Source organism: Crinia signifera, chromosome 4, assembly GCF_055691185.1.
Source record: "Crinia signifera chromosome 4, ASM5569118v1, whole genome shotgun sequence".
In the NCBI taxonomy this organism is placed as follows: Eukaryota; Metazoa; Chordata; class Amphibia; order Anura; family Myobatrachidae; genus Crinia; species Crinia signifera.
The window spans coordinates 156,271,299-156,294,123 of NC_139220.1; the positions used below are offsets into that span (position 1 = coordinate 156,271,299).

Sequence of the window (22,825 nt, forward strand, 5' to 3'; positions counted from 1 at the left end):
TGTATTATATTGCTGCTGAAAACATTAGGATAGCCATGGTGAGCCACAACCTAAGGAACAAAGTTTACAGGGGCTCCAACTGTATATCAATACAATGAAATACACTGTATTATCAATCAAAAGCACCATACACACTAGGCAATATTGTTCACATTATCGCTCAGAAAGGGCTATCTGAGCAATATTGTGGATAATATCGCCTAGTGTGTACACTCCCTGTCGTTAAAACAGACAGGGAGTGACTTAATCCCAGAATATGGGACGCTGTCACTTTAAGAAGCGCAGGTCTGCCCTATTTTTCAATATTAATATACACAATGGTTATAATAATAAATTTGTATTTATTAAAAAATATACATGTTAATATGAAGTGCACTTCAACATATCAATCAATATTACTGTAATTCTTGGTATAGTTACCAGTCCTGGTAATATTGATTGATATGTTGAAGTGCACTTCATATTAACATGTATATTTTTTAATAAATACAAATTTATTATTATAACCATTGTGTATATTAATATTGAAAAATAGGGCAGACCTGCGCTTCTTAAAGTGACAGCGTCCCATATTCTGGGATTAAGTCACTCCCTGTCTGTTTTTTCCACTTCTAAGAGGCCACACATCCTCTTTAATAAAGAAGCAGCAGCCTTGCCTTATCTTTAAATTTGTGTTACACATCACCTGACACAGTACCCCCCGCGCTCCTAGGTGCCCCTAGGGACACACTCTTTTTTCTCCCTGTCGTTAATGATGCACACTCACATGTACCGTTAACAACCTCCTCCCTTGTCCAGCAGGTCCGGATGTGTTAGGCCCTCGTTAATGATGGCCATACTGTAGCGGCAGCATGGCCGTCGTTTCCCTCCCCGCTGTTGATCACCTCGGATGCCTGCCCCACCATAGGTTCCCCAACACCACCAATATCAGTGGTGGGGGGCATCGTCAAATATGTATGGGGATTTATTCTGTATACATGATACACATCTCATTGTCTAATTGTATTACAGTGATAATGTATGTTGGTATTGAAGATGGGTATTAAAAATGTAAGAAGTACATTATCAGCTTGTTTGATTACTACAGTGTACTTCACTGTACTCGCAATGCATGCTGGGAAATGATTAGCCCATATTGCCAACTATGGACATGGAAAACAGAAGTTTTCCTTAGTGTACAGTGCAGGACTTATCAAACCTATAACTATAACATTGTCAACTATATTTTGCACATTATTTTTAAGTATATACATATTTAAGTTTTTTTCTTTTTCTTTTATGTTTTAACATGGTCATGAACTGTGCTTAATTTGTATGGGAAGGCGCTAACACTCCCGTGCCATCTCCCAAAAAATTAAACATTAAGTGAAATCACTAATCAATTGCATTTTGGTTTTGTTTAACATTCCCTCATGTGTTTACATTGTGAAATTTATATCGTTTTTTTTTATTCACTCCCTCATTAGACACTGAAAGAGTTTTACCAGGTAAGAATGTTTCATTGCAATTTACTAGAATAGCTATATCTTGAGAAAAGATATAAGGTCCATACACACTGGGCGGCTATGCCCAGCGTGTATGGACAGCGATGACCACTGTCATTGCTGGGGGGGAAGCCGCTCAGTGCATTCACACTGAGTGGCTTTCCCCCCTGCCCGGTGCTGTCAGCAGGGGGCGCACGGCTTTGCATAGCGCAGTGATATGCAGAGAGCAGTCCACAAAGCCGCTCATCTGCTGGTATTACCAGCAGATGAACAGCTTTCCGGGCAATGATGCGGGAGCAAGCATCACCGCTCATCGCCGGGCGGCTTTCAGCTGAGAATCACCCAGTCTGTATGGGCCTTTACAGTATGTGAGACCCCATAGAACACGTTAGTGAATCACACTATGTACTGTATGTACAGTAAGTGTTGCTTTTTTTATTTATTTGCAGGAGATCCAAAACTGCACCGTTGATTTAGGCATAACATGTGATAGTTCAAATCACCCAGAAAACAAAAATAAGAACAGATACATAAACATTGTTGCATGTAAGTATCCAGTAAATATTTAACACGAGAAGAATGTGATCTGTCATTACTTATATATTCCTGAAGCAGATGAGATTAGTTATCCTGTATAGGTGCCCATACCCGCTGCGATTATCGCATGCATTTTGGGCTATATCGCATCAAATGCGATTTGCATGCAATGCGATGCAATCGGGACCTAGTTCAAAAAGAATGGGCAGCACATACTTTTTGAACTGTGTGATGGGATGCCTGCGGGAGCCTGCATCGCATCGCACAGCAAAATCGCAGCGTGTATGGGGAACCTTATGCTAGACCCTTGTCTCACCTCCTCAATCTGGCCAGGGTCTAATTCAGCATGGATCTCTAATGAGAGAATTTGCAAATTGAGCGATAATCAAATGACTAGGCATGCGTACTATGAAATTGCTTATAGAGGAAGCCAGCAATTGGGGATGGAAACCTGCCTCATATTGTACACTGAATGCTATTTTGTGTGAAACCCAGTGCTAGACATATACCACATATGTTGACAATGCCCCGTGATACCCTATGATAGATAGAAAGAGGAGGGGAATCAATTCATGTGAATTAAATATAGCATTTCCACAAACAGAAGACTCAATGACTCCTTTCCTTAACACACCCCATCAATCAGTTTGTTCCAGTTAGCTGGAAACAAGATAAATATTGGTGCCATCCAAATAGCTCAATCAGTAAGGTGTCTGTCTCCAGTAAGACAGGTCATGGGTTCTAATACAAGATGTGCCACTTGCAAACATGATGTCAGGTGGGGGAGCCAGCCACAGAAGTGATATTGATGGCTTTCCCTATTGGGAGCAGGAGCCCGGCAGCAGATGACTCCACTGCCTCCCAACCTTGATTAATAGTTTCCATGGAACTATGGAACCATATTTTACATGTTGGCTGGTCTGACTCAGCAAGTTACTATATTCAGATATACTGTAGCACACATGTTGTCTAAACCTGCCCATCCCAGGAGCTGCTTTTTCCCCTGTGTGAGCGTAAGCTGGCACTAGCTTTGCTAAGTGGTGTGCTTACCTTCTAAATAAACAAGGCTAGAGTTTAGAAATAGTTGATAATATGATAATAATAATTTGCTTTACCTTATTATGCTACTAACATAAGACCTAGCATGACTTTATTGTGACAGTATCCACAACTTGGTGTTTCATTACCATCCTTTGCTTACAGATGACCACAGCAGAGTTAAGCTTGCACAACTAGGAGAGAAGGATGGCAAGGCAACTGATTATATTAATGCAAATTATGTTGATGTAAGTACATGTTTTTGCTTGCTTGATTAATTGTAATCAGAAAAAAATTATTCCAAGTGATTAAGATGCTAACATTTTAAACTTGAATATGATAATATTTAAACATAATATAAATTAGGAGTAAATTTAGTGTGCAGTTTTAGAATAGCCATGTTGGGCTACAGTGGATGAAATATGTAAAATGGGAGCTGGGGAGGTTGCATCAGTGCTCACTTTACAGAGTAACAATAAAGCTTCCCAGAATTTGGGGACAATCCCAGTGGTGTAACTATAATTTATGCGCCCCCTCCCCCTGTAAAGTTAGCAACCCTCCCCCCGGCCGCCCATGCCCCCCTCGTGCCGCCTTACCCCTCCACTCAGCAGGGACCCACAGATCTTCTCTGCAGTTCAGTCCCGGCTCCCCTCACAGAACTGTCTGCTGTATGGGGGCTGACATTTTATGATGGTCCATTTCTAAAGCAGCAGTAGCCAAGAGGGGAGCCGGGACCGCACCGCAGAGAAGATCTGCGGGACCCTGCTGCTAAGTGGAGGGGTAAGGCACGGGGGAGCATGGGCGGCTGGGGGGAGGGCGCTGCCGACGCTTCCAAAGCGGGTCCCAGCCACAGCACAGACAACTATGCAGCAGCGGCAGCGTTACAATAGCCTTGCAGACCCCCCGGCGCCCGCACTTACACAGCGCCTCCCCGCGACCGCGGGGTCTGCGGGGCTATTGTTACGCCACTGGACAATCCTATTACTTGCAAATAATTTTCCAATGTGAATCATCGCAAGAGCGGCTGTACTTTCCGCAATAAAAGTACTCCCTGCCCCACAGGGTAGCAAGCAATTTAGAGTGGATTTGGGCTAAAACTAGCCTGTGAAGAGTACGAAATTGGGTGCCATTGCCAGCTATTAAACGGCACCTTGTCACATTGCAATTAATAGGATTGACCCCTTTGAATGATAGAATAAAAGCTTATTTCTCCCCATTCCATAGCATCACAGTTTGTCCAGGTTCAAATTTGTACCTTTTTAGATTAAATACTCCTAAATATAAATGTAGTTTGAATTGCAAATATACTGTTTTAAAAAAAATACTACAAAATGGATATACTAGCAACAGCAGACTCAGAAGGTCCTGCTTGTGATGGGGAAAAGCCAACAGAGGAGGGATGGACCATGCACTTCAGCCACTGCCCACCCTTTTTCTATACATTGGTGCTGTTTCCTTGCTAGAGTTCTTTCTCTAGACTTGGACTGGACTCCAGGGTGGGGGAACTGGGAGAGGGGGGACCACAGCACAGATCCCCTAGGCTCCCTATCTTTTCCTTCTCTGGGGTGCATTTAGCAGGGGGAGGTCAGGGTGTGTCAGTCTTCTATTGTCTACTGCAGGCATTCACAACCACGGTCCTCAAGGCACACCAACAATGCAGGTTTTAGTGATATCCAGGCTTCAGCACAGATGGTTTAATCAGAATCGCTGAGATTCTAATTAAGTCTCCTGTGCTCAAGCTTGGATATCTAGAAAACCTGCACTGTTGGTGTGCCTTGAGGACTGTGGTTGGGAATGCCTGGTCTACTGTATTTCCACCCTTGATCTCATCTAGGACAGGTGAGTTTTAAAATGTAACTGTTTAGCTGGTAGAATGTTATTGGACATTAAGAGTCAATGTAGGGGGACTTAGCTACCCTGGGGCTCCCACTAGCTTTAATCCAGCCATGCTCTTGTGACAACGCTATAATGTAACACAGCTCTTCCATATTTTCATTAATTTGCAGTTCTCATGATGCATGCAACATGTTTAATAAGTTATATCTCAGCAATAAAATAAAATATAATGAATAACTAATACTAATACTGTGAAGGAGTGTTTATTTCCATGTGATCATACCCAAGCTGGTTATGTGTTCTTAAAATTGCAGGATGATAGAAAAGGTCTAACTTACACATAATGTTCTTTTTAAAGGGTTACAAAAGGCCAAAAGCATATATTGCTGCTCAAGGTCCCTTGAAGTCAACTGCAGAAGATTTCTGGAGAATGATCTGGGAGCACAATGTGGAAGTTATTGTCATGATAACTAACCTTGTTGAGAAAGGAAGGGTAAGTATTGTGTGCTAATCATAGACATGTGCAGCACATTTAATTAGGGGGTACACCATCAAAGGGGTGTGTCTAGCTCCACCTATTGGGTGTGTCTAAGACCGCCCATTGGGTGTGTCTAACACTGCCAATCAGGCATGTCCACCATCATCTATTGGCACTCTCTACAATATAATACGTGTCTCAGCCATACCATAATCTCCTGCCTATTTCAGTTTTAGGACCTTATTCTGGTGTTCGTGCAGGGGCGTGATGGTGAGCAACTGCTCATGCGCATACACATTTATGTGCATGTGCAGCCACTTTGTGTAAGTGGGCATGGAAAACTGCTTGTTCCCCATCCGGTATACACCTAGCAGTGTGGACGGGGGCATTGGGTGGCGGTGAAGGGACGCGCACATGGGAACTCCCAGCATTTCATGGTCGTTCCCATGAAAACGTTGGGTGTTCCCATGCTAATGTCTGTGATGCACATGTAGAGGGCGGTCAGCTGACATCAGAGGATGTAAGCTGCCCGTCCGCTGCCCATACAGGGCGTCTGCAGATCTAAGACACCACAGTGGTGTCTTAGGTCTGCGAGCACTCGCAAAATCATCCGATGGTCGGCGCCCATCAATGTTTGGGATGTATCGGGATCCTGGTACTTGGGATATTGTTGGTCAAAAGACTAACAGAGGCAAATCGATATTAAGGATCCTGACACCTTTAAGTTATGTATGCTAACCCTCTAACCCTAACCCTCTCTACCTGCAGGCTAACCCTAGCCATTCCCTGGAGCCTAACCCTAGCCCTCCCACCTTAGTGCCTAACCATTTCTTTTTAATGGCTAACCCTAACCCCTTGCAGCTCTTCCCATGCCTCCACCTCCTTGCAGTCTAACCCTTACCCTAAATATCATACTTAGGAGCAGGATCCTGACTTCCAGCTTTCCGACCACTGGTATGCTAATGGGTCCCATATGTATGGATTGAATATACTCATTAGCTATATGTGTTAGCACTCCCAAAAAAATGTGAAATGTTCACTATTTACTAAGCATCGTACACAGATAAAGTGGTAAGACATTTCAGCATCTATGTACTAAGCCTTGGAGAAAGATCAAGTGGGCGGAGATAAAGTACAAGCCAATCAGCTCCTAACTTCCATGTTATATGCTAATGATAGTTAGGAGCTGGTTGGTATTTTATCTCTGTCCACAGGTTTTAGTACATACACCCCTAAAATCTCTGTCCACGTTATCTATCTCCAAGGCTTAGTTAATAGACATCTCCGTTCCATCTAGTATGAGGACTGATTGATTTGATTACAAAACTCTTTATTTTGAATAGTTACTATGGGGGGTGGTTACGGCAACTACTGTTAATGAATGTAAATCAAAACTTGATAAATTCTAGGCCACTAAAGGAATCCTGTAAATGACTTACTCAAGTCAAGTAATTACAAGACAATTAGGATGAACTCGATGGATTATCGTCTTTCTTCAACTTTAATTACTATGTTACTATGTTAACTTCAACTCATATATTTATTATTTATTAACAGTTTCTTATATAGCGCATACATCTTCCACCGCGCTTTACAGAGAATATTTGAACATTCACATCAGTCCCTGCCCCATTGGAGCTTACAATCTATATTCCCTACCACTTGTACATACACACACAGACATTCTAGGGTCATTTTGTTAGGAGCCAAATAACCTACCAGTATATTTTTGGAATGTGGGAGGAAACCAGAGTACCCGGAGAAAAAACACGCAAGTATGGGGAGAATATACAAACTCCGAACAGTTAGGGCCATGGTGGGGATCGAACCCATGACCTCAATGCTGTAACAATAAAGAGAATCTTTATTGTTTATGGATTTATGATATGAGGAAAGACAGGAATTACCATTTGTTATCTGTGTAAGGGTGCCATATAAGACTATTGTGTGGAGATATATATATATATATATATATATATATATATATATATATATATATATATATGTGTGTGTATATACAGTACACTTACCCCCCCCCCCCCCCTCCCCAAGGGAAGGAATCCAGACCCGCACTCGATTGAAGAAAAAATGTAGTTTATTCCATAGGTGCAGATAGGTATAAGAGCAGCTGTCCCGACAGCTGTTTCAACTGGCTACAACCAGTTTTCGTCTGGTTGTAGCAAGTTGAAACAGCTCTCGGGACAGCTGCTGTTATACCGATCTGCACCTATGGAATAAACTACATTTTTTCTTCAATCAAGTGCCGGTCTGGAATCCTTCCCTTGGGTAAGTGTACTGTATCTTGTATTTTATGAACCAGGTACCGGAATACGTATTGCATTTTGTGGAGTGCTGCCCTGCTATCCTCAAGCCTATATATATAGATATATCTATAGATATATATATCTATAGATATATATAAATATATATATATATATATATATATATATTTTATAATGGTAAAGACTTATACAACTTTTACACCAAAACGCTGGGTCACACCGCTAAAACTCGGGTGCAACCCAGCATTTGACCCCTCTTATTCTGGCGTCTCACCGGCATAATACCCGGGGGTGACATTGGCGGAGGTGGGTCCTGAGCTGGGGTTTAGAGGTGACCTCACCACAGGATGCTGCGGTGAGGAGGTATGGGCTCCCCCATTGGTGGAAACGGGTAGATGACCTGAGTTACCCATCTACACTGCCCCTGAACCTGGGTCTCTCCTGTGTTCTATCCGAAAAATTTCCGGGGTTGAATTGCAGGGTAACAGGACCCAAGATTTTTTTCACCCCATATACACCAAACAGTGACCTGGGTTGCTCGGCAACAACCCCGGTTATTGCTTAGGTATAAAAGGGGTATATGTGTAAAATTAAAGTGAGAGTTAATATCCTTACAGGTTCAAAACATAATTATACAGTAATGTATAAAGGTTTTGTTGGAATGATTGTGTCATTCATGTCACAAATGTTACAAATCTAATAACTGTATTTCTTTGCTGATTTACAGAGGAAGTGTGACCAGTATTGGCCATCTGATGGCAGTGAGGAATATGACACATTTTTGGTTACACAGAAGAGCACCCATGTCTTAGCCTATTACACTGTGCGCATCTTTACACTTCAGAACACCAAGATTAAGAAGGTCTGTGATATTGTCACTTTATTTCATCATGAGAGAGTTGTCTGTCTCTACTATAGTTACACATGTTTTCTAAAGAACCAAGCTTAGCAAATCTTCTTACATTCTAAACCAATTTATCGACCACACTTAGGTCGACAGTCATTAGGTCGACACCGTTGGGTCGAAATGAAACTAGGTCAACAGGGTTCTAGTTCAACATGGTTGAAGGTCGACAGGTGTCTAGGTCAACATGGGTTTAGGTCGACAAGTCGCGAGGAATGTAACATGGACTGCTGGCAAATGCGTCCTTTATTGTGCATGAGACACACTTGCGCACCGTACCCTCCGCCCCCCTTTGTGCAGGAGATGCACATGCTACCGAACTCCTAACCCTGTCCGTCTCCCTGAAGCGGACACAGGCAGGGTTGCCGTACCCTGTCGCCAGTGATGTAGCTAGGTGCCACGGCGCCCGGAGCAAGGGCATGTTTTGCGCCCCTTCCCTCCCCCCCCCACTCCCCCCCTGGGGGTAGAGGGTGCCACAGACATTAAGGGAGGAGTACAGGGGTTACACCCTGGGGGTTAGGGGGTAGAAGGGCAGGGAGGGGGGCATGGTGTCTCACATGTACACATGGATAGGGAGTTGATCAGGGTCACAGGCACAGAGGAAGGGGGTAGTGGGGGACAAGGTGTCACACACAGGTGAAGGGAGTACAGGGGGTCAAACACCGGGGATGAGGTTGGGTAGAGGGGGTCATATACAAAGTAAGGGGGTTACACACACAGGGGGTTGGTGGTTACAGCGATCCTTGGGAACTCACCAATCTGTGAGGGGAAGCTGCCATGTGACAGAAAGGCTTGAGGATCCAGGGACCACAGCGCTGCCCAGCTTGGGAAATGTACAAATGAGACCCGGCCCTATGCGCAGGAATAGGACTTCAAATTAACAGATCTGCTTCATGCACAGTGCAGCAGCAGGAGGTGCCGCTTCCCCCATAGTGCGAGTCTGAGAGAGAAGATTGACTACTCCCCTGCCGTGTTCCTTTAAACAGCGCTCCAGCTGGGAAGAGCTGGGTGCACTGCGCTGCTCTGACAGACACTAGAGGGCATACAAACCTCTAGTGTCTGTCTCATGCATGGCAGCGGCCATCTTTGAAGTGGCCACCGCAGAAAGAGACTACGGCACTGGCTCCCCGCCGCTGTTAGGGGAGAAGGGACCTGGCAAGCGCACGCAGATATCCGGACTGCAGGACACACTGAGAGACTCGGTAACAGACACACTGCCCCCCGGCCCAGCCCGCCACTGGAGGGGCGCCCTGCAGACCGTTGGTGCCCGGAGCACAAGCTCCGCTGGTGCCACCCAAGCTACGCCTCTACCTGCCGCAAGAATTACTGAGACGCACAAGCATCTGAGACACTCGTGTGTCTCAGACAGATGGAGCACCTCTCTGCCAGCGCCCGCATGATCGCCTCTCCGCCAGCGCCCGCATGATCGCCTCTCCGCCAGTGCAGGGGATCTGGCGGTTTCCGTTGCTGTGTGAGAGGTGCTCACTAGGCTTGGCAGGGATGCCGGGGACAGAGCTGTAGCTCCCGGTGACTACGCTGATTACGCAGAGCTGCCACGGGGACACTACGCTGACTATGCTAAGCAGCCGTTGGGCTATGCTGGCAATGTAGCTTAGCCTATGCTGAAAACATAGTGTAGACTGCCACCGTGAAACTACACAAGTACCCAGAATATTTTATAGCATGGTGCTGTAAGGATATTTTCCAGATGACAAAGATACTACCACATGCTGTTATCATTAAGTACAAGTAATACCAGAATCATGTACTTCATATAGATAAGGGATGAGGTCGACAGTAATGAGATAGACAATCAATAGGTCTACCAGAATTATGCAACTGTGTGTTTCCTTTTCTTAGGGCTCCCAGAAAGGGAGAACGAATGAGCGTGTAGTGACTCAGTACCATTATACGCAATGGCCTGATATGGGTGTTCCTGAATACTCTCTTCCAGTCCTTACGTTTGTAAGAAAGGCTTCAGCTGCAAAATGTAAAGTTAATGGACCTGTTGTGGTGCACTGCAGGTATGCTACATTTAGTGTGGTCTCTGGCTGGGGGAATCTAATTACCTGGCGTGTAAGTTTCATAAATGCATCTACTGTATGCAGCATTTGGTTTTGGCTGGGTGCCGGATGACTGCCCAACAGTCGGGATCCCGACAGTATATCGACATCGGAATCCCGACTGCCAGTGCTCCGACAGGGGGGATCCCTACTGACAGGGGCTATTCTCCCTTGTGTGGGTCCATAACCCTCATAGAAGGAGAATAGAACCTGTGGTGAGCCAACGAGCACACAATGGGCTTCTTTGCACTCGCCTCCCTATCGTCAGGATTCCGATGTTGATATACTGCCTGTTGGGATCCGGATTGTTGGGCAGTCATACCACACCCGTTTTTACTAACCCCTATGAAATGTTTTGCTTTAGGAATTATTTTAATTGATTAAAATGGGTAAAATCATGTGCTTGGAGCTCATTTTGTTACATTATATTTATAGATAAACTGCCTCTCTACTGCTGGACACTGTTACCCGCGAGTGGTAACAGTGTCACAAAGAAAGGGACAATCCCAGGAAAAGCAGGACAGTTGGCAACTCGTCCCACTTGCAGCTAATTCAGTCATGCCCTCGGACTTCATCTTTTAAAAAAAAAATGCTTATTTTTTTTTTGTTTCAGTCTTAGAACTTAATTTATCTGTGTTCTGTTTGGTAGTGCTGGTGTGGGAAGAACTGGAACATATATTGTCCTGGATAGTATGCTGCAACAAATTCATCAAGAAGGGACTGTAAACATATTTGGCTTCCTAAAACACATTCGGACTCAAAGAAATTATTTGGTTCAAACAGAGGTAAAAGCATGACCTACCTTTTTTTGTTCAGGTATTAGTTAGTCGACACCATTCACATAATAATTGGGATAACATCTTTCTGCTGCCCTCTAGCATCAAACACAAAAAGATGAGTGTGCCATAACCCTTCCTAAAATCACACCTGCACCTGTCTCTGGAGTTGCCTAAGATATGCATTTACACCAATTTCCAGGGACCTTCCAACTAGCATTTTGTTAGATATAGTTCTCACTTCTGGGCTATCTTTGCTAGACTTATGTCTAGCCATGATGCCATCTCTGATGACTCCTCGTCATTTTGGAATACTAGGCAACTGTCAAACTGAGATCCTTAACCACATTACATGGAGGCACACAGCATCACATTCTTGGATTTTCTGCTATTCTCTCCTCCCATGACGACTCGTACTGACCTGTCATTGTGCTATCCTGTCCTCAGCAAGAGTTTCACCTATTATACTCCAGTAGATTCTCCTTGCTGAACTGGAAGGTTTTATTTCACTAATGTCATTATAGGTGCTGCTGCAGGGGGCTCCTTCTCTTCTATTGCTTCCCCCTGCTTTGCCAAACAATGGGGTGACGTTCTCTCACTCCAATCTGATTAGAGGAATTCCTTGATTTACCGGGGGATTCAGAGGTCCACTTATTGAATTCTGTTGCATAAGTTTCACACCCCACTGAGCACCAGGACAGCAGAATCAAAGGAAGGACACAACACGATCCTACTAATATGGCCACACACTCCGTGATGTAGTAAACCTGAATCTTTATTGATTTTCATCCCCACATGGCTCACAACATCAGCCACTGACCCCACTAGCAGGGTTGCTTTTATTCCACATAATTACCTACTCATTTACTGCCTCTCATTTATAGCCCTTCAAATGACAGAAGCCTACTTTACTAATTCTGTCACCTACATTACAAACTCTGAACCTACCATGTGTGTGTCGCAGAAATAAATAAGATTAATTAGACTAGGGGGCCAAATGTAATAGGGTGTGGGAATCAGAAAATGTGATATTTTGGAAGAGTTTTCCCATTTTTTTTAAAGTGGCAATCAATTACGCGGCAAAATCAACCTGTGTTTTTTTGGGGGGGGGGGTTGTAAATGTTTGGCACTTTAAAAAAATGGGAACATTTTCCAAAATCTCTCACTTTTTGATTCTCACACCTTATTACATTTGGCCCTGAGTGTCCACTTTGGTAAGCCTATGCCCACTGTTGTTTCCTGTTCATGGCTGCCAGAAGAGTTCTTCTGTTGCTATGCCTCATCCAATTTAAGGGTCTGTGTAATCAGATATGGTTCTCTGCATACCATTGTTTTAATGCATGGTTATTTGCTCTACTGTTGCCTTCCTGTCAATCCTCCCCTGATGTCTCTCATTAACAAGCGGTTTTCACCTACAGCAATCTCTTTTTTTTTTATGTTGGCTCATGACTTTTTTGTAAACTGTAGGAAATGTTCAATAAGAAAATATCAAGATATTTAATAACCCCTTCTGGCATTGACAAGAATTCTGCAGCCAATAATTTCGGTTTCTTCCCCATTCTGATGTTTGGTCTGAATAGCTGAACATCTTGGCCATGTCTGTACAGTATGATTTTATGCACTTGGTTGCTACCACATGATTGGCTGGTTAGATATTTGCATTATTAGGCATGTGTACCTAATAAAAAAGCCACAGAATGTAAAGTGCCACAATTTTGCAGACATTTGCTATCTCTGCCAAATGGGCACGTTTTTACAATTTTTTGTCAAAGATCTCATGTTTATTATCAATCCATCTAGGAGCAGTACATCTTCATTCATGATGCTTTAGTTGAGGCCATTCTAAGCAGAGAAACGGAGGTACCAGAAAATCGCATTCATGCCTATGTTAATGCTCTTCTAACAGCGGGCCCATCTGGAAAAACGAAACTTGAGACACAGTTCAAGGTAAGTCATATGCTATTCAATAATCTATGTATGATTAAATGGTATTTTTTTCACAGTCCATTTTATGGAGACGTTAGGGTAATTTATAGATGTTCTAATATAATTTTGCAGCTTTAGAACAGCATTTACCTTGAGTCTTGTGAAAAGGCCTTATAATACAATATTGCACATTCTTATAAATTCTATAATCATTTTACTGACAGAGGATTCTGACAAAATGACATACTAGACATAAAATGAAGCCATTCTTACTGTTTGAATGGAAAACCTGAACACATTCCTTCTTTTTTTATTAGGGGAATTTGTTCGGAAAGAAAAACAACATTTAATTTTTTATTTTTATGTAAACAGCCTTGTACGTTGTAACCCTGTAAAGGCAGACAATGTACTTTGAGTGACCAATTTTAAGAGCAAGAGACAGAATCCAACAGTTTATAAAACAATTTTCACAAAGAAAAGCAGGTAAAAGAAAAAACGTACGTTTACAGGAGAACATATTAGGAGAACCCTAATAACCTCATGCCTTTATATTTTAATTTATGAAAAGTTGTGCACAATGCAAACATCTGTCATGAATGTATTATTTTATCTTGCTACTGTCACTGTACTATAAAATAGAAATTTGTCAATGTAGTTAAATCAAAAACATTTATTTTTTCCTTTTGTTCTTCCAGTTGCTGAGTGAGTCCAATATCCTCCAATGTGACTACTCTACAGCATTAAAGGCACAAAACAGGGATAAAAATAGGACCTCTTCCGTCATTCCTGGTATGTGCTCTATAGGTGTTGGTTTATATACTTTACTGCTAGTTATAGGTTTATATTTATATATAAATTATTATTATTAAAGTTAAATGAAAGACTCTGCTTTATATCTATTAATATGTGTAGTGCCTTTTTAGAATCTACTTGCAAAATTAATATCATCTATATATATGTTTAGTGTCCGTGAGTCTCCAAAACACTGCCATCTGTTGGCAAAGAGTGAAACTATATCTCATTCTCACACATGCACAAACACAGACGGTAGCAGACTACCTTTCAAAGCTTTTGCTTTGAGTGGGCTTACTAGTATAGAATATTGACCTTAAGAAACATCTAGTGATCCCTGCAGCCTGTCTCATGTTCTTCTACATGCATACTGTATGCTCACAGTATTGAGCACAGTTCTATAATATCAGCAATTGTGAGATTAGTAAACTTGTGTGACATACAGCTTAGACCAGCCATCAGAAGAGACAAAAGCTGTTGGAAGCGGTCAGTGGTGACAGCAGTGCTGAACCATAACTACCCCACTAGATCTTTACACATACACATGGCGTAATGGCATGGCTGACACTAAGCAGGACTCTGGGGTTTATACGGTAGTTCATGTTTCTGTATATTCCACTAGGCTAAAAGGTGAAGTACCACATTAAAGACACCATTCTCCTGCTGACACGTCAAAGTCATTATTTTCACCAGTGCTGGGCTCACACCTGCATCCAAGGCAGCTCTTCCTACTGCCTACTATTCAGTTCAATGCTAAACACAGGGACTGGTGCTATAGACATGTAGCACCACTGTAATGATGTTCTATTTTCTTTGGAATATTTAGAAATTTTCAATATTTAAGAAAAATATGCAAGGCGTTATTAAATAAAATACATTGTTAGTTCTTGCTTAATTGACAGCATTGCTTTATTCCATCTTTTCTTGAATTTGCCTACAATGTCAGACCATTTCCTAAAATACTGCTCATTTTAGCCTCCTGTGCGAGTAAGAGGGCATTGGGATTGTTATTTATTGTATTAATTAATTATTGTATTGTATTAATTACCAGTTATTTCTATAGCATCTATATATTCTGCAGCACTTTACAGAGAGTATAAGTCCCTTCCCCAGTGGAGTTACAGTGTATATTTTCTACCACATGCATACTGTACACATTAGAGTTCATTTAGTCATCAACCTACCAGTACATTTGTTGGATTCTGGGAGGAAACCCGAGTACCCATAGGAAACTTACACAAACATTGAGTGAGTGAATAAACAAACACCACTCAGTTAGGATTATTGTGGGAATCAAAACCATGACATCAGTGCTGTGATGCAATAATATTAACCATTACACCGTCCATGATGCCCCGTATTTACTGCAATCACTGCAGCAGCGTAACCCTCAGAGACAATGGAAGTGTTCCCACCTGGGAGCTATGGCAAGTCTTTGTGTACTAGGCCGCATACTACTTGTAGTGATAGAGAAACAGCATGATGCCTTTTCCACCGTGTCCATGTACAAACTTTCACTATGAGTCAGTTAATCCGCAGGAGAGCCCCCAGAACTAGCCCTTAAGGGCCCCATACATCAGCAATTAATTGTGACAATTTTCAGATATGGAGATGATTGCCACAATTAACTTTAGATGTGTGGGCTCCCCCTTTTGGCAATCCCAATCAAAATCGCCAATCGATTGCTTAATCAGGTTTTTAAACATGTTTAATAATCTGGTATTATCTGCAGATCTTTTTTATATGTGTGGGCATTCCCAATTCATCTTCTTCATCTATTTACATTATGAACAGCAATCGATTGGGCAATTTCCAGATATGAAGATGCAATCTTTAGATGGAAAAATCTGCCGATCACTGAAATAAATCTGTAATGTGTGGGCAAAGTCAGATGGATTGTAAAATCCATTTATCTGGCCAAAAAATCCCTGTATCTGGAAATCCATAAATTGTGATTGCTGATGTATGGGGCCCATAACCCACAGGTGTCTGCGATGAGGTTCTGCCAATACAGTAGGTCATATTGTACCTAGAACCGAGCTGTACCATATAAATTGCTTTACTGACCCCTGCAAAACATATTATTCCCCAACTAAATGGACTTTCCCCCCTAAATGCAATGTTTTTCTATGTGGGTAATTAGAACTAGATGCAATCTACTACACAACAAGGTGCGCTTCCAATCTACCCACCACTAACCATACAAATTTTGCACCCACAATGCTTTAACCCTGACCCATGTAACAGGCACATACTGTAAGCACATGCAGGGCAGACGACAGGGGGGGTCAAAGGGGACACCTGTACCGGGCCCCAAGCTTCTGAGGGGCCCCAAAGTTTTGAGTGGCTCAGGGGCTGTAAGCATTGCAATGCCTAGCAATGGTTTATAAAGGTACCCACCTGGATTCCTGTAAGGGTACTTACCTGGACCCCCCTCCAATTTTAATGATTATGAATTATGTTTCTTTTGTAACAATCGAAAAACACATTTAATATACAGTATACTAAAAATGTTCTGCTCAAGGGGATGTAGTTAAGGGGAGGTGTGGGGGGCAGATATATCAGTGTACCGGGCCCCAAGATTTCTGTTGCCAACCTGAGCACATGGGGTGCATAAATTGCAGCCAAAGGCTTTTTAATCAATGTACAGTACCTAGAATATAGTAATGTTTTATATTAAGGTTTGGCAAAGAGAAATATTTAAATTGAATTCATACTTTATATTGACCTCAATTAAATCTCTCTATGAAAAAAATGTCTTTTTAACCAATATTTATTCCTTAATATGTCACAGTGGAGAGATCAAGAGTGGGTCTATCCTCACTGAATGGAGAAGGAACAGATTATATTAATGCTTCATACATACTTGTGAGTAATACATTTCTTCATGATTAATTAAACTTGAGATACAAAGCAAGTCACCAATTTTAACAAATATTGCTACATATCGATAAAATCATAAAATTTGTTTTCTCTAATACTAAGCAGCAACTTATCTGTTGTTCAATCTGTCACTGCTTGTTATGAAGGAATTGATATATGTGTTGCAGCAAATGAATAACACATCCACCTTGCTGTAGTGTTTAATGAAGGTCACAAATTGTTATTCTTAGCAGCAAAGCAGTATGATATCATCTAGATGAGCGGAAGTATATGAACATGTCAGGGCTTAAAGTGGTCCTGGAGAGGTGGTGGAACTCATTTCCCCTGCCAACTATTAGACTGAGACCAGGTCAGTGCCGTGGTTTTCGGCACCCCCCCCTACAAACTGCAAATTTGTGCCACACAGCACAATCTTATTGACCACATGTGGTGACCCTTATTCAAGTTACGTTACACAGTAGTACTCCTTATACATGTAGGTCACACATTATGTCACACATTCATGTATAAGGAGAACATATAGTCTTCAGCACACATAAAGCCTGCTTTTCTTAGTGGCTTTTCTTCACTACAATGGCAGTGACGGTATGACATCACATACACCGTGTCAGACAAGGTTACGGCTGGGACAGACTTTTCTGTTGGAATTACTGTGCAGGGTTGTGGTGGAGGTGGAACTGAGTTCCCCCTACCAAACCAGGTGGTGGAACTCAGTTCCACCCAGTTCCCCCCCACTTTAGCCCCTGAGTTATTTGTTACAAGATACACACTCTGCAGAAGCTGGCTTGTTTAAACATGACAATATAAATTGCAGAGAGAGTGCAAAAATGCATACTGCTTCAGGCTTGCATCATGTTCTCATTCAAGAAAGATGCGCATCAATCACAGCGCTACCCTCAGTAATCCTCACACAAACCAAACACCCTAAAGTGCGAAGGGGAGCGATATTTAGCGACTGCGCATAAGCATTTATGTACATGTGCAGCCGCTTGGTGCGAGCGGGTGTGGCGAATTGCTGGGCGTTCCCATGCTAATGCGCCAGTGATGTGGGGCGAGCAACTTACATCAGCTGATGTCAGCTGTCCACCCGCCTCTCATACAGGCACCTGCAGATCTAAGACACCAGAGAGGTGTCTTAGATCTGTAAGCGCTTGCAAAATCTTCAATGGTTAGTTATCAACATGCAGAAGATATCAACCCCTATTTCCCTTTGGCTTGGAAATCCATTATGAGTTCACACAGAAAAAAACATCATGATGCCTTATAAAGAATAAAAGACAAGTTTTTATTATACTAAACACAACGTAAAGATGTTTTTTAAAAGCATAGCATAGTAACCATTAAAGCAAATAGCTGCTGGAGGGTGATCCAAGTCCAGGACCTCACAGATAGGATGGTCTGCCATAAGGGGCCAAAGCCAGCATCAGGCTGAAGACACACTAGGACTTGCTTACCAGATTGGTACTGGTTAGGACGGACTGGAGGTGTGAAGATACCCCATATTAGCGCAGTGTCACTACTTTCCTCTTTAATGCTTCCTTTAACTCCTCAATAATGCTATCAGTCACTGCCCTGCCATGCCCACTACTATGTGATTCTATTCCCTAGCCACAACACTGACAGTGGGCTCCCCCCCCCCAGCAGATGCCCCATACGGGTGCCATCCTGGCCACAACTCTACCTTGGGTGGAACTGGGTGTCACCATAGTCTCTATTTCCCTGATGCCTGCTCTACTGTATGTCACTTGCAGTGCGCCTGGCTTCTTGCTCCTTCTATTCAGTTTCTAGGCACAAGTCCTGGCAGAAAGGTCCCTGGACTAATTGCAGCAAATTACTTGTAAATATTATTTTTAAATGGTGAGTAGATTATCTACAGAAAGTGCATGGGAAGGCTTAGCGTCTTCCTAGTAACTGCATCTCTACTTTACTATGCCCTTAACCTCCTAGGCAGCCCAGAGCTGGATTAAGGCTTTAAGGGAACTTGGGGCACTGGGGGGGTCCCTAAAGTCCAACATTTTTGGATACAGGGATTGTGTCATAGGGCTTTATTCTAGTTCGCTCTTTCTGACAAAATCCTTCTTAGATGGACAAAACCATGTGCACTGCAGGTGGGGCAGATGTAAAATGTGCAGAGAAAATTAGATTTGGGTGAGTTATTTTGTTTCTGTGCAGGGTAAATACTGGATGCTTTATTTTTACACAGCAATATAGATCTCATTTTGAAGTAAAACCCCACCCAAATCTAATTCTCTCTGCACAAGTAACATCTGCCCCACCTGCAGTGCACATGGTTATGCTGGAGTGATTCCATCAGCCTTAACCCGATTACCACATCCCCATATAGACCTTTGTGGGCAAGGTGCCTTTAGTCCATTTTACATCTTAGGGTGGAGATAGCTATGCCTGAGCTTTAGGAGCTAGTGAAGCTCAATAAGCTATACTCATGTACAGATGTTAAATGTTTACATCACTTTAGTAGTTAAAGTCTGTATACAATATGTTTGTAATTGTATGTTATTGAATTTATGTTGTGTGTTTGAGTTTATAATTAAATAATCAATTCTTGCTTATCAGGGCTACCACGAAAGCAATGAATTTATAATTACACAGCATCCATTACTGCACACCATTAAAGATTTCTGGAGGATGATCTGGGATCACAATTCGCAGATAATTGTAATGCTTCCTGATAACCAGAACATGGTAAGGTTCCTGTCCCATGACCCTTTATAAATTGTTTTAGGACAGCTAAACATCAAGTTTGAAATATATAGAATTGAACCATGAGAATAAAAGACATTGTTCAGTTTTTAAAATATTAATTTCCATCTCCATTAGTACAATTTTTAGCTCCTTACACAAGGTAACTCAGACCTGACTCAGAGCTACACGCGTGCGAGTGGGTGTGGCGAATTGCTGGGCGTTCCCATGCTAATGCGCCAGTGATGTGATGTGACTACGTAGGCATCGTCCAGAAAACAGTACTGACATGTCTGTGTTTTTCTCCTATTACCTTCCACAAATGGTCATTACCTGTCACTCCCTTTGTAAACACTCACTGTGTCCACTATCACAAATCAATTGCCGCACATGTGCATTGCGGTCAGTAGTGGATTTCCGACTAGGCACCTGAGGCACGTGCCTAGGGGCAGCAACTTCTGAGGGGAGGCACAGCCAGATAAGGCTGGTGATTTTTTTTATTTTTTATTTAGTTTTTACCACCATTACAACCTAGTTTATATTGCAACTGGTGGGGGTAGGGTCAGACCAAGGACAGTAAATTGTGTTGCAAGTAGTGCAGGGGATTGAGGTTGGGTCTGCTTTGGCAGTTTTGAGACATTATGAAGGGTCCAACATGAGGGCAGTGAAGGGGAAACTGATATGATAGGGGGCAACTAACAATGTTGTGCGTATGGGAGGCCTGACCACTAAATTCACCCATGATTGCGGCTGTAATGCGATGTAGTGGCAAAAAAATAGCACCACTCAGTGGCGTAAGTTCGTCGCAGTTGCCCGGAGGCAAGATAAGAATTGGTGCCCCCCAACACACACACACATACATCTTATAAAAATATCTGTATGTATGTTATGGATATTATGTTTAGAATAACGAGAGTGTGACATTTATGGTCCTGCTAGGAGGAGGTCAGCCACAGAAGTGATATCAATGGCTTTCAATTAACTTATTCAAACTCACAGGGGAGGAGAGGTGCCCCCTTGGGAGCACGAGCCCAGCAGCAGATGACTCCATTGTCTCCCAGAGTTCTGCCTCTGGCACCAATGCATGATTAAAGATATCCACAAAACATGGCCTTTTGTTGGTTCTTGAGGACTGAATCTGAAAAGATCAAAAAAGCAAATCCCGCACTCACTTGAGTTACTGTGACATGAATGACTTGACCCTTTGTAGTCACCATTTTGCATAATATACAGTATATATGTCAGTAAACCTCATATCTAATAAAGGTTTCATTTTTGTTTAGAACTGTAAGTAAATCCACTGGTATAAGATTTATATTCCTCTTTCTGATGCTTTATTACTAGCATTTGTCCGAAGCTTTGCATGCATGGATGTCTGTTATTCAGCTGAACTGATTTGACAAAGAGAGTAGTGCTATTTAATATTGAGATGTATATTTTTTATTGTACACATATAGTCATTTTGCACTTGTGGTCAAACATCTGGTTTGTCCTTTATTGCTCCCTTTCCTGATGTCATATGGAAATAGTACTGTACATACCTTTGTTTCTAACCTACTAAGCAAAACTATATACTGTGCAATATTGAAAGCGTAATCCAAATTGATCCAGTAGTTTTTGCATGATGCTAGAACAAACAGACAAAAATTCCAGAAGAAAAATTATCTCCTTAGTTAATAAACAGTCCCTATAATATCCCTTTCGCACCTAAATACCATGTTCATGTTGATTTGTTGCCAGTTCGGGCCGTTTATAGGTGCAATCTGAAAGGGCTTACCGGGTCCAGCAGCCCGGCATTAAGAATTGGTAAAAAAACAGGGTTCTTAACAGTTCATTGTCAGGTTGCTTTGCAGTGTGAATGTCTTAACCGGGTCGAGTAACCCGGTCCCTGTTCACACAGATGGAGAAGGCAGTGTTTGGAGCAATGCCAGCTTTAAGCGCTGCCTCCGCCCCAGAAGACGCTCTGACGTGCCCTCGCATGACGTCAGCGAACCGTCAATACTGCAGAGTAAGAAAAAGGCAGGGCTACACCAGGTCTGAACCTTTTCAAAGTCCCGTGCGAACCTGTATTTTGCGATCTGAAATCAGTATAAGTATTTTTTTTTAAGTATCTGTTGTATGTACCAATACAACTCTTTTTTTTTATTACATCTATAGTTGTAAGTAAAGTTTTATTACATGCGTACTATGTTTGAAGATGATAGCGTTGGAAGCCATTTTATATTACTATTGTTCTTTGTTGAGTCATTTGTTTGCTTGTTTTTTAATACATGTTGTTGTCAAGAACTATTTTGTTAATGATTGTTGGTCTTTTTTTTTGGCTTTTAAAATTGATACTTGACCAGGCTGAAGATGAATTTGTCTATTGGCCAAATAAAGATGAACCTATTACTTGTGGAAATTTTACAGTATCTATGGTAGGCGAAGACCATGTGTGTCTTTCTAATGAGGAAAGACTGATAATCCAAGATTTTATTTTAGAAGCTACACAGGTGAGTACATTGCTGTATAACAATATTAATCCATGTATGCAACTGAAAATAAATGCATATCACACATATAACATAAATATGTAGACAGACAGATAGATAGATAGATAGATAGATAGCTTCACCATTAGTCTCTCTGTGGCCAGTCTGCACAGGAGAGTGCCAGTGTCTGATCCAGTGGGCGGGCAGGGGGTGTGTGTGCTTTCCAGAGCCAGAATCAAGGGGGGGGTCCCCCTATCTGAAAGCCCCCCCTGCCGGCACAGATCAGATCTCTCTTGTGGATCCGATCTGCAGCGCTGTGTGTCCGTCTCCCCAATGGCCTGCTGAGTGACAGCTGAGCCAGAGCCTGGTAGTTGTGCAGGGCAGCTAAGCTCTGTGTCCAATAGTGTGAAGGCAGCAGTCTGCGGCTCAGTGACTGGCTGGGCACGCTGGCTGTGCAGGGAAGCAAAGCAGGAGGTGGGATTCCAGCCAGCCTGTGCCGTGCAGCAAGCCTACTGCTTGGAAGAGAAGATATCTGTTTTCCTGTGCAGTACAGTACTACATCCTGGCTGCCACCCGCAAGTCAGGCGGCCTGGTTCTAATTACATTGGAAGTTTAGCCTCTGTTTCATATGTTTATATATATATATATATATATA

The 22,825-nt window shown here is 42.4% G+C and overlaps 1 protein-coding gene across 6 annotated transcripts in view; it reads left to right on the forward strand.

Moving 5' to 3' along the window:
* PTPRZ1 (protein tyrosine phosphatase receptor type Z1) overlaps positions 1-22,825 on the forward strand; it is a 186,886-nt gene that overhangs the window by 158,737 nt on the left and 5,324 nt on the right. For 3 of the 6 annotated variants that reach the window (XM_083182828.1, XM_083182829.1, XM_083182831.1), the window contains 12 exons: positions 1,467-1,487; positions 1,934-2,030; positions 3,225-3,307; positions 5,254-5,388; positions 8,383-8,517; positions 10,420-10,583; positions 11,272-11,407; positions 13,199-13,345; positions 14,020-14,113; positions 16,911-16,984; positions 19,574-19,702; positions 22,045-22,191. In XM_083182828.1, the coding sequence (XP_083038954.1) occupies positions 1,467-1,487; positions 1,934-2,030; positions 3,225-3,307; positions 5,254-5,388; positions 8,383-8,517; positions 10,420-10,583; positions 11,272-11,407; positions 13,199-13,345; positions 14,020-14,113; positions 16,911-16,984; positions 19,574-19,702; positions 22,045-22,191 (1,362 nt within the window). The remainder of the gene's footprint in view (positions 1-1,466; positions 1,488-1,933; positions 2,031-3,224; positions 3,308-5,253; positions 5,389-8,382; positions 8,518-10,419; positions 10,584-11,271; positions 11,408-13,198; positions 13,346-14,019; positions 14,114-16,910; positions 16,985-19,573; positions 19,703-22,044; positions 22,192-22,825) is intronic. The other 3 variants (XM_083182827.1, XM_083182830.1, XM_083182832.1) reach the window with 1 other exon arrangement.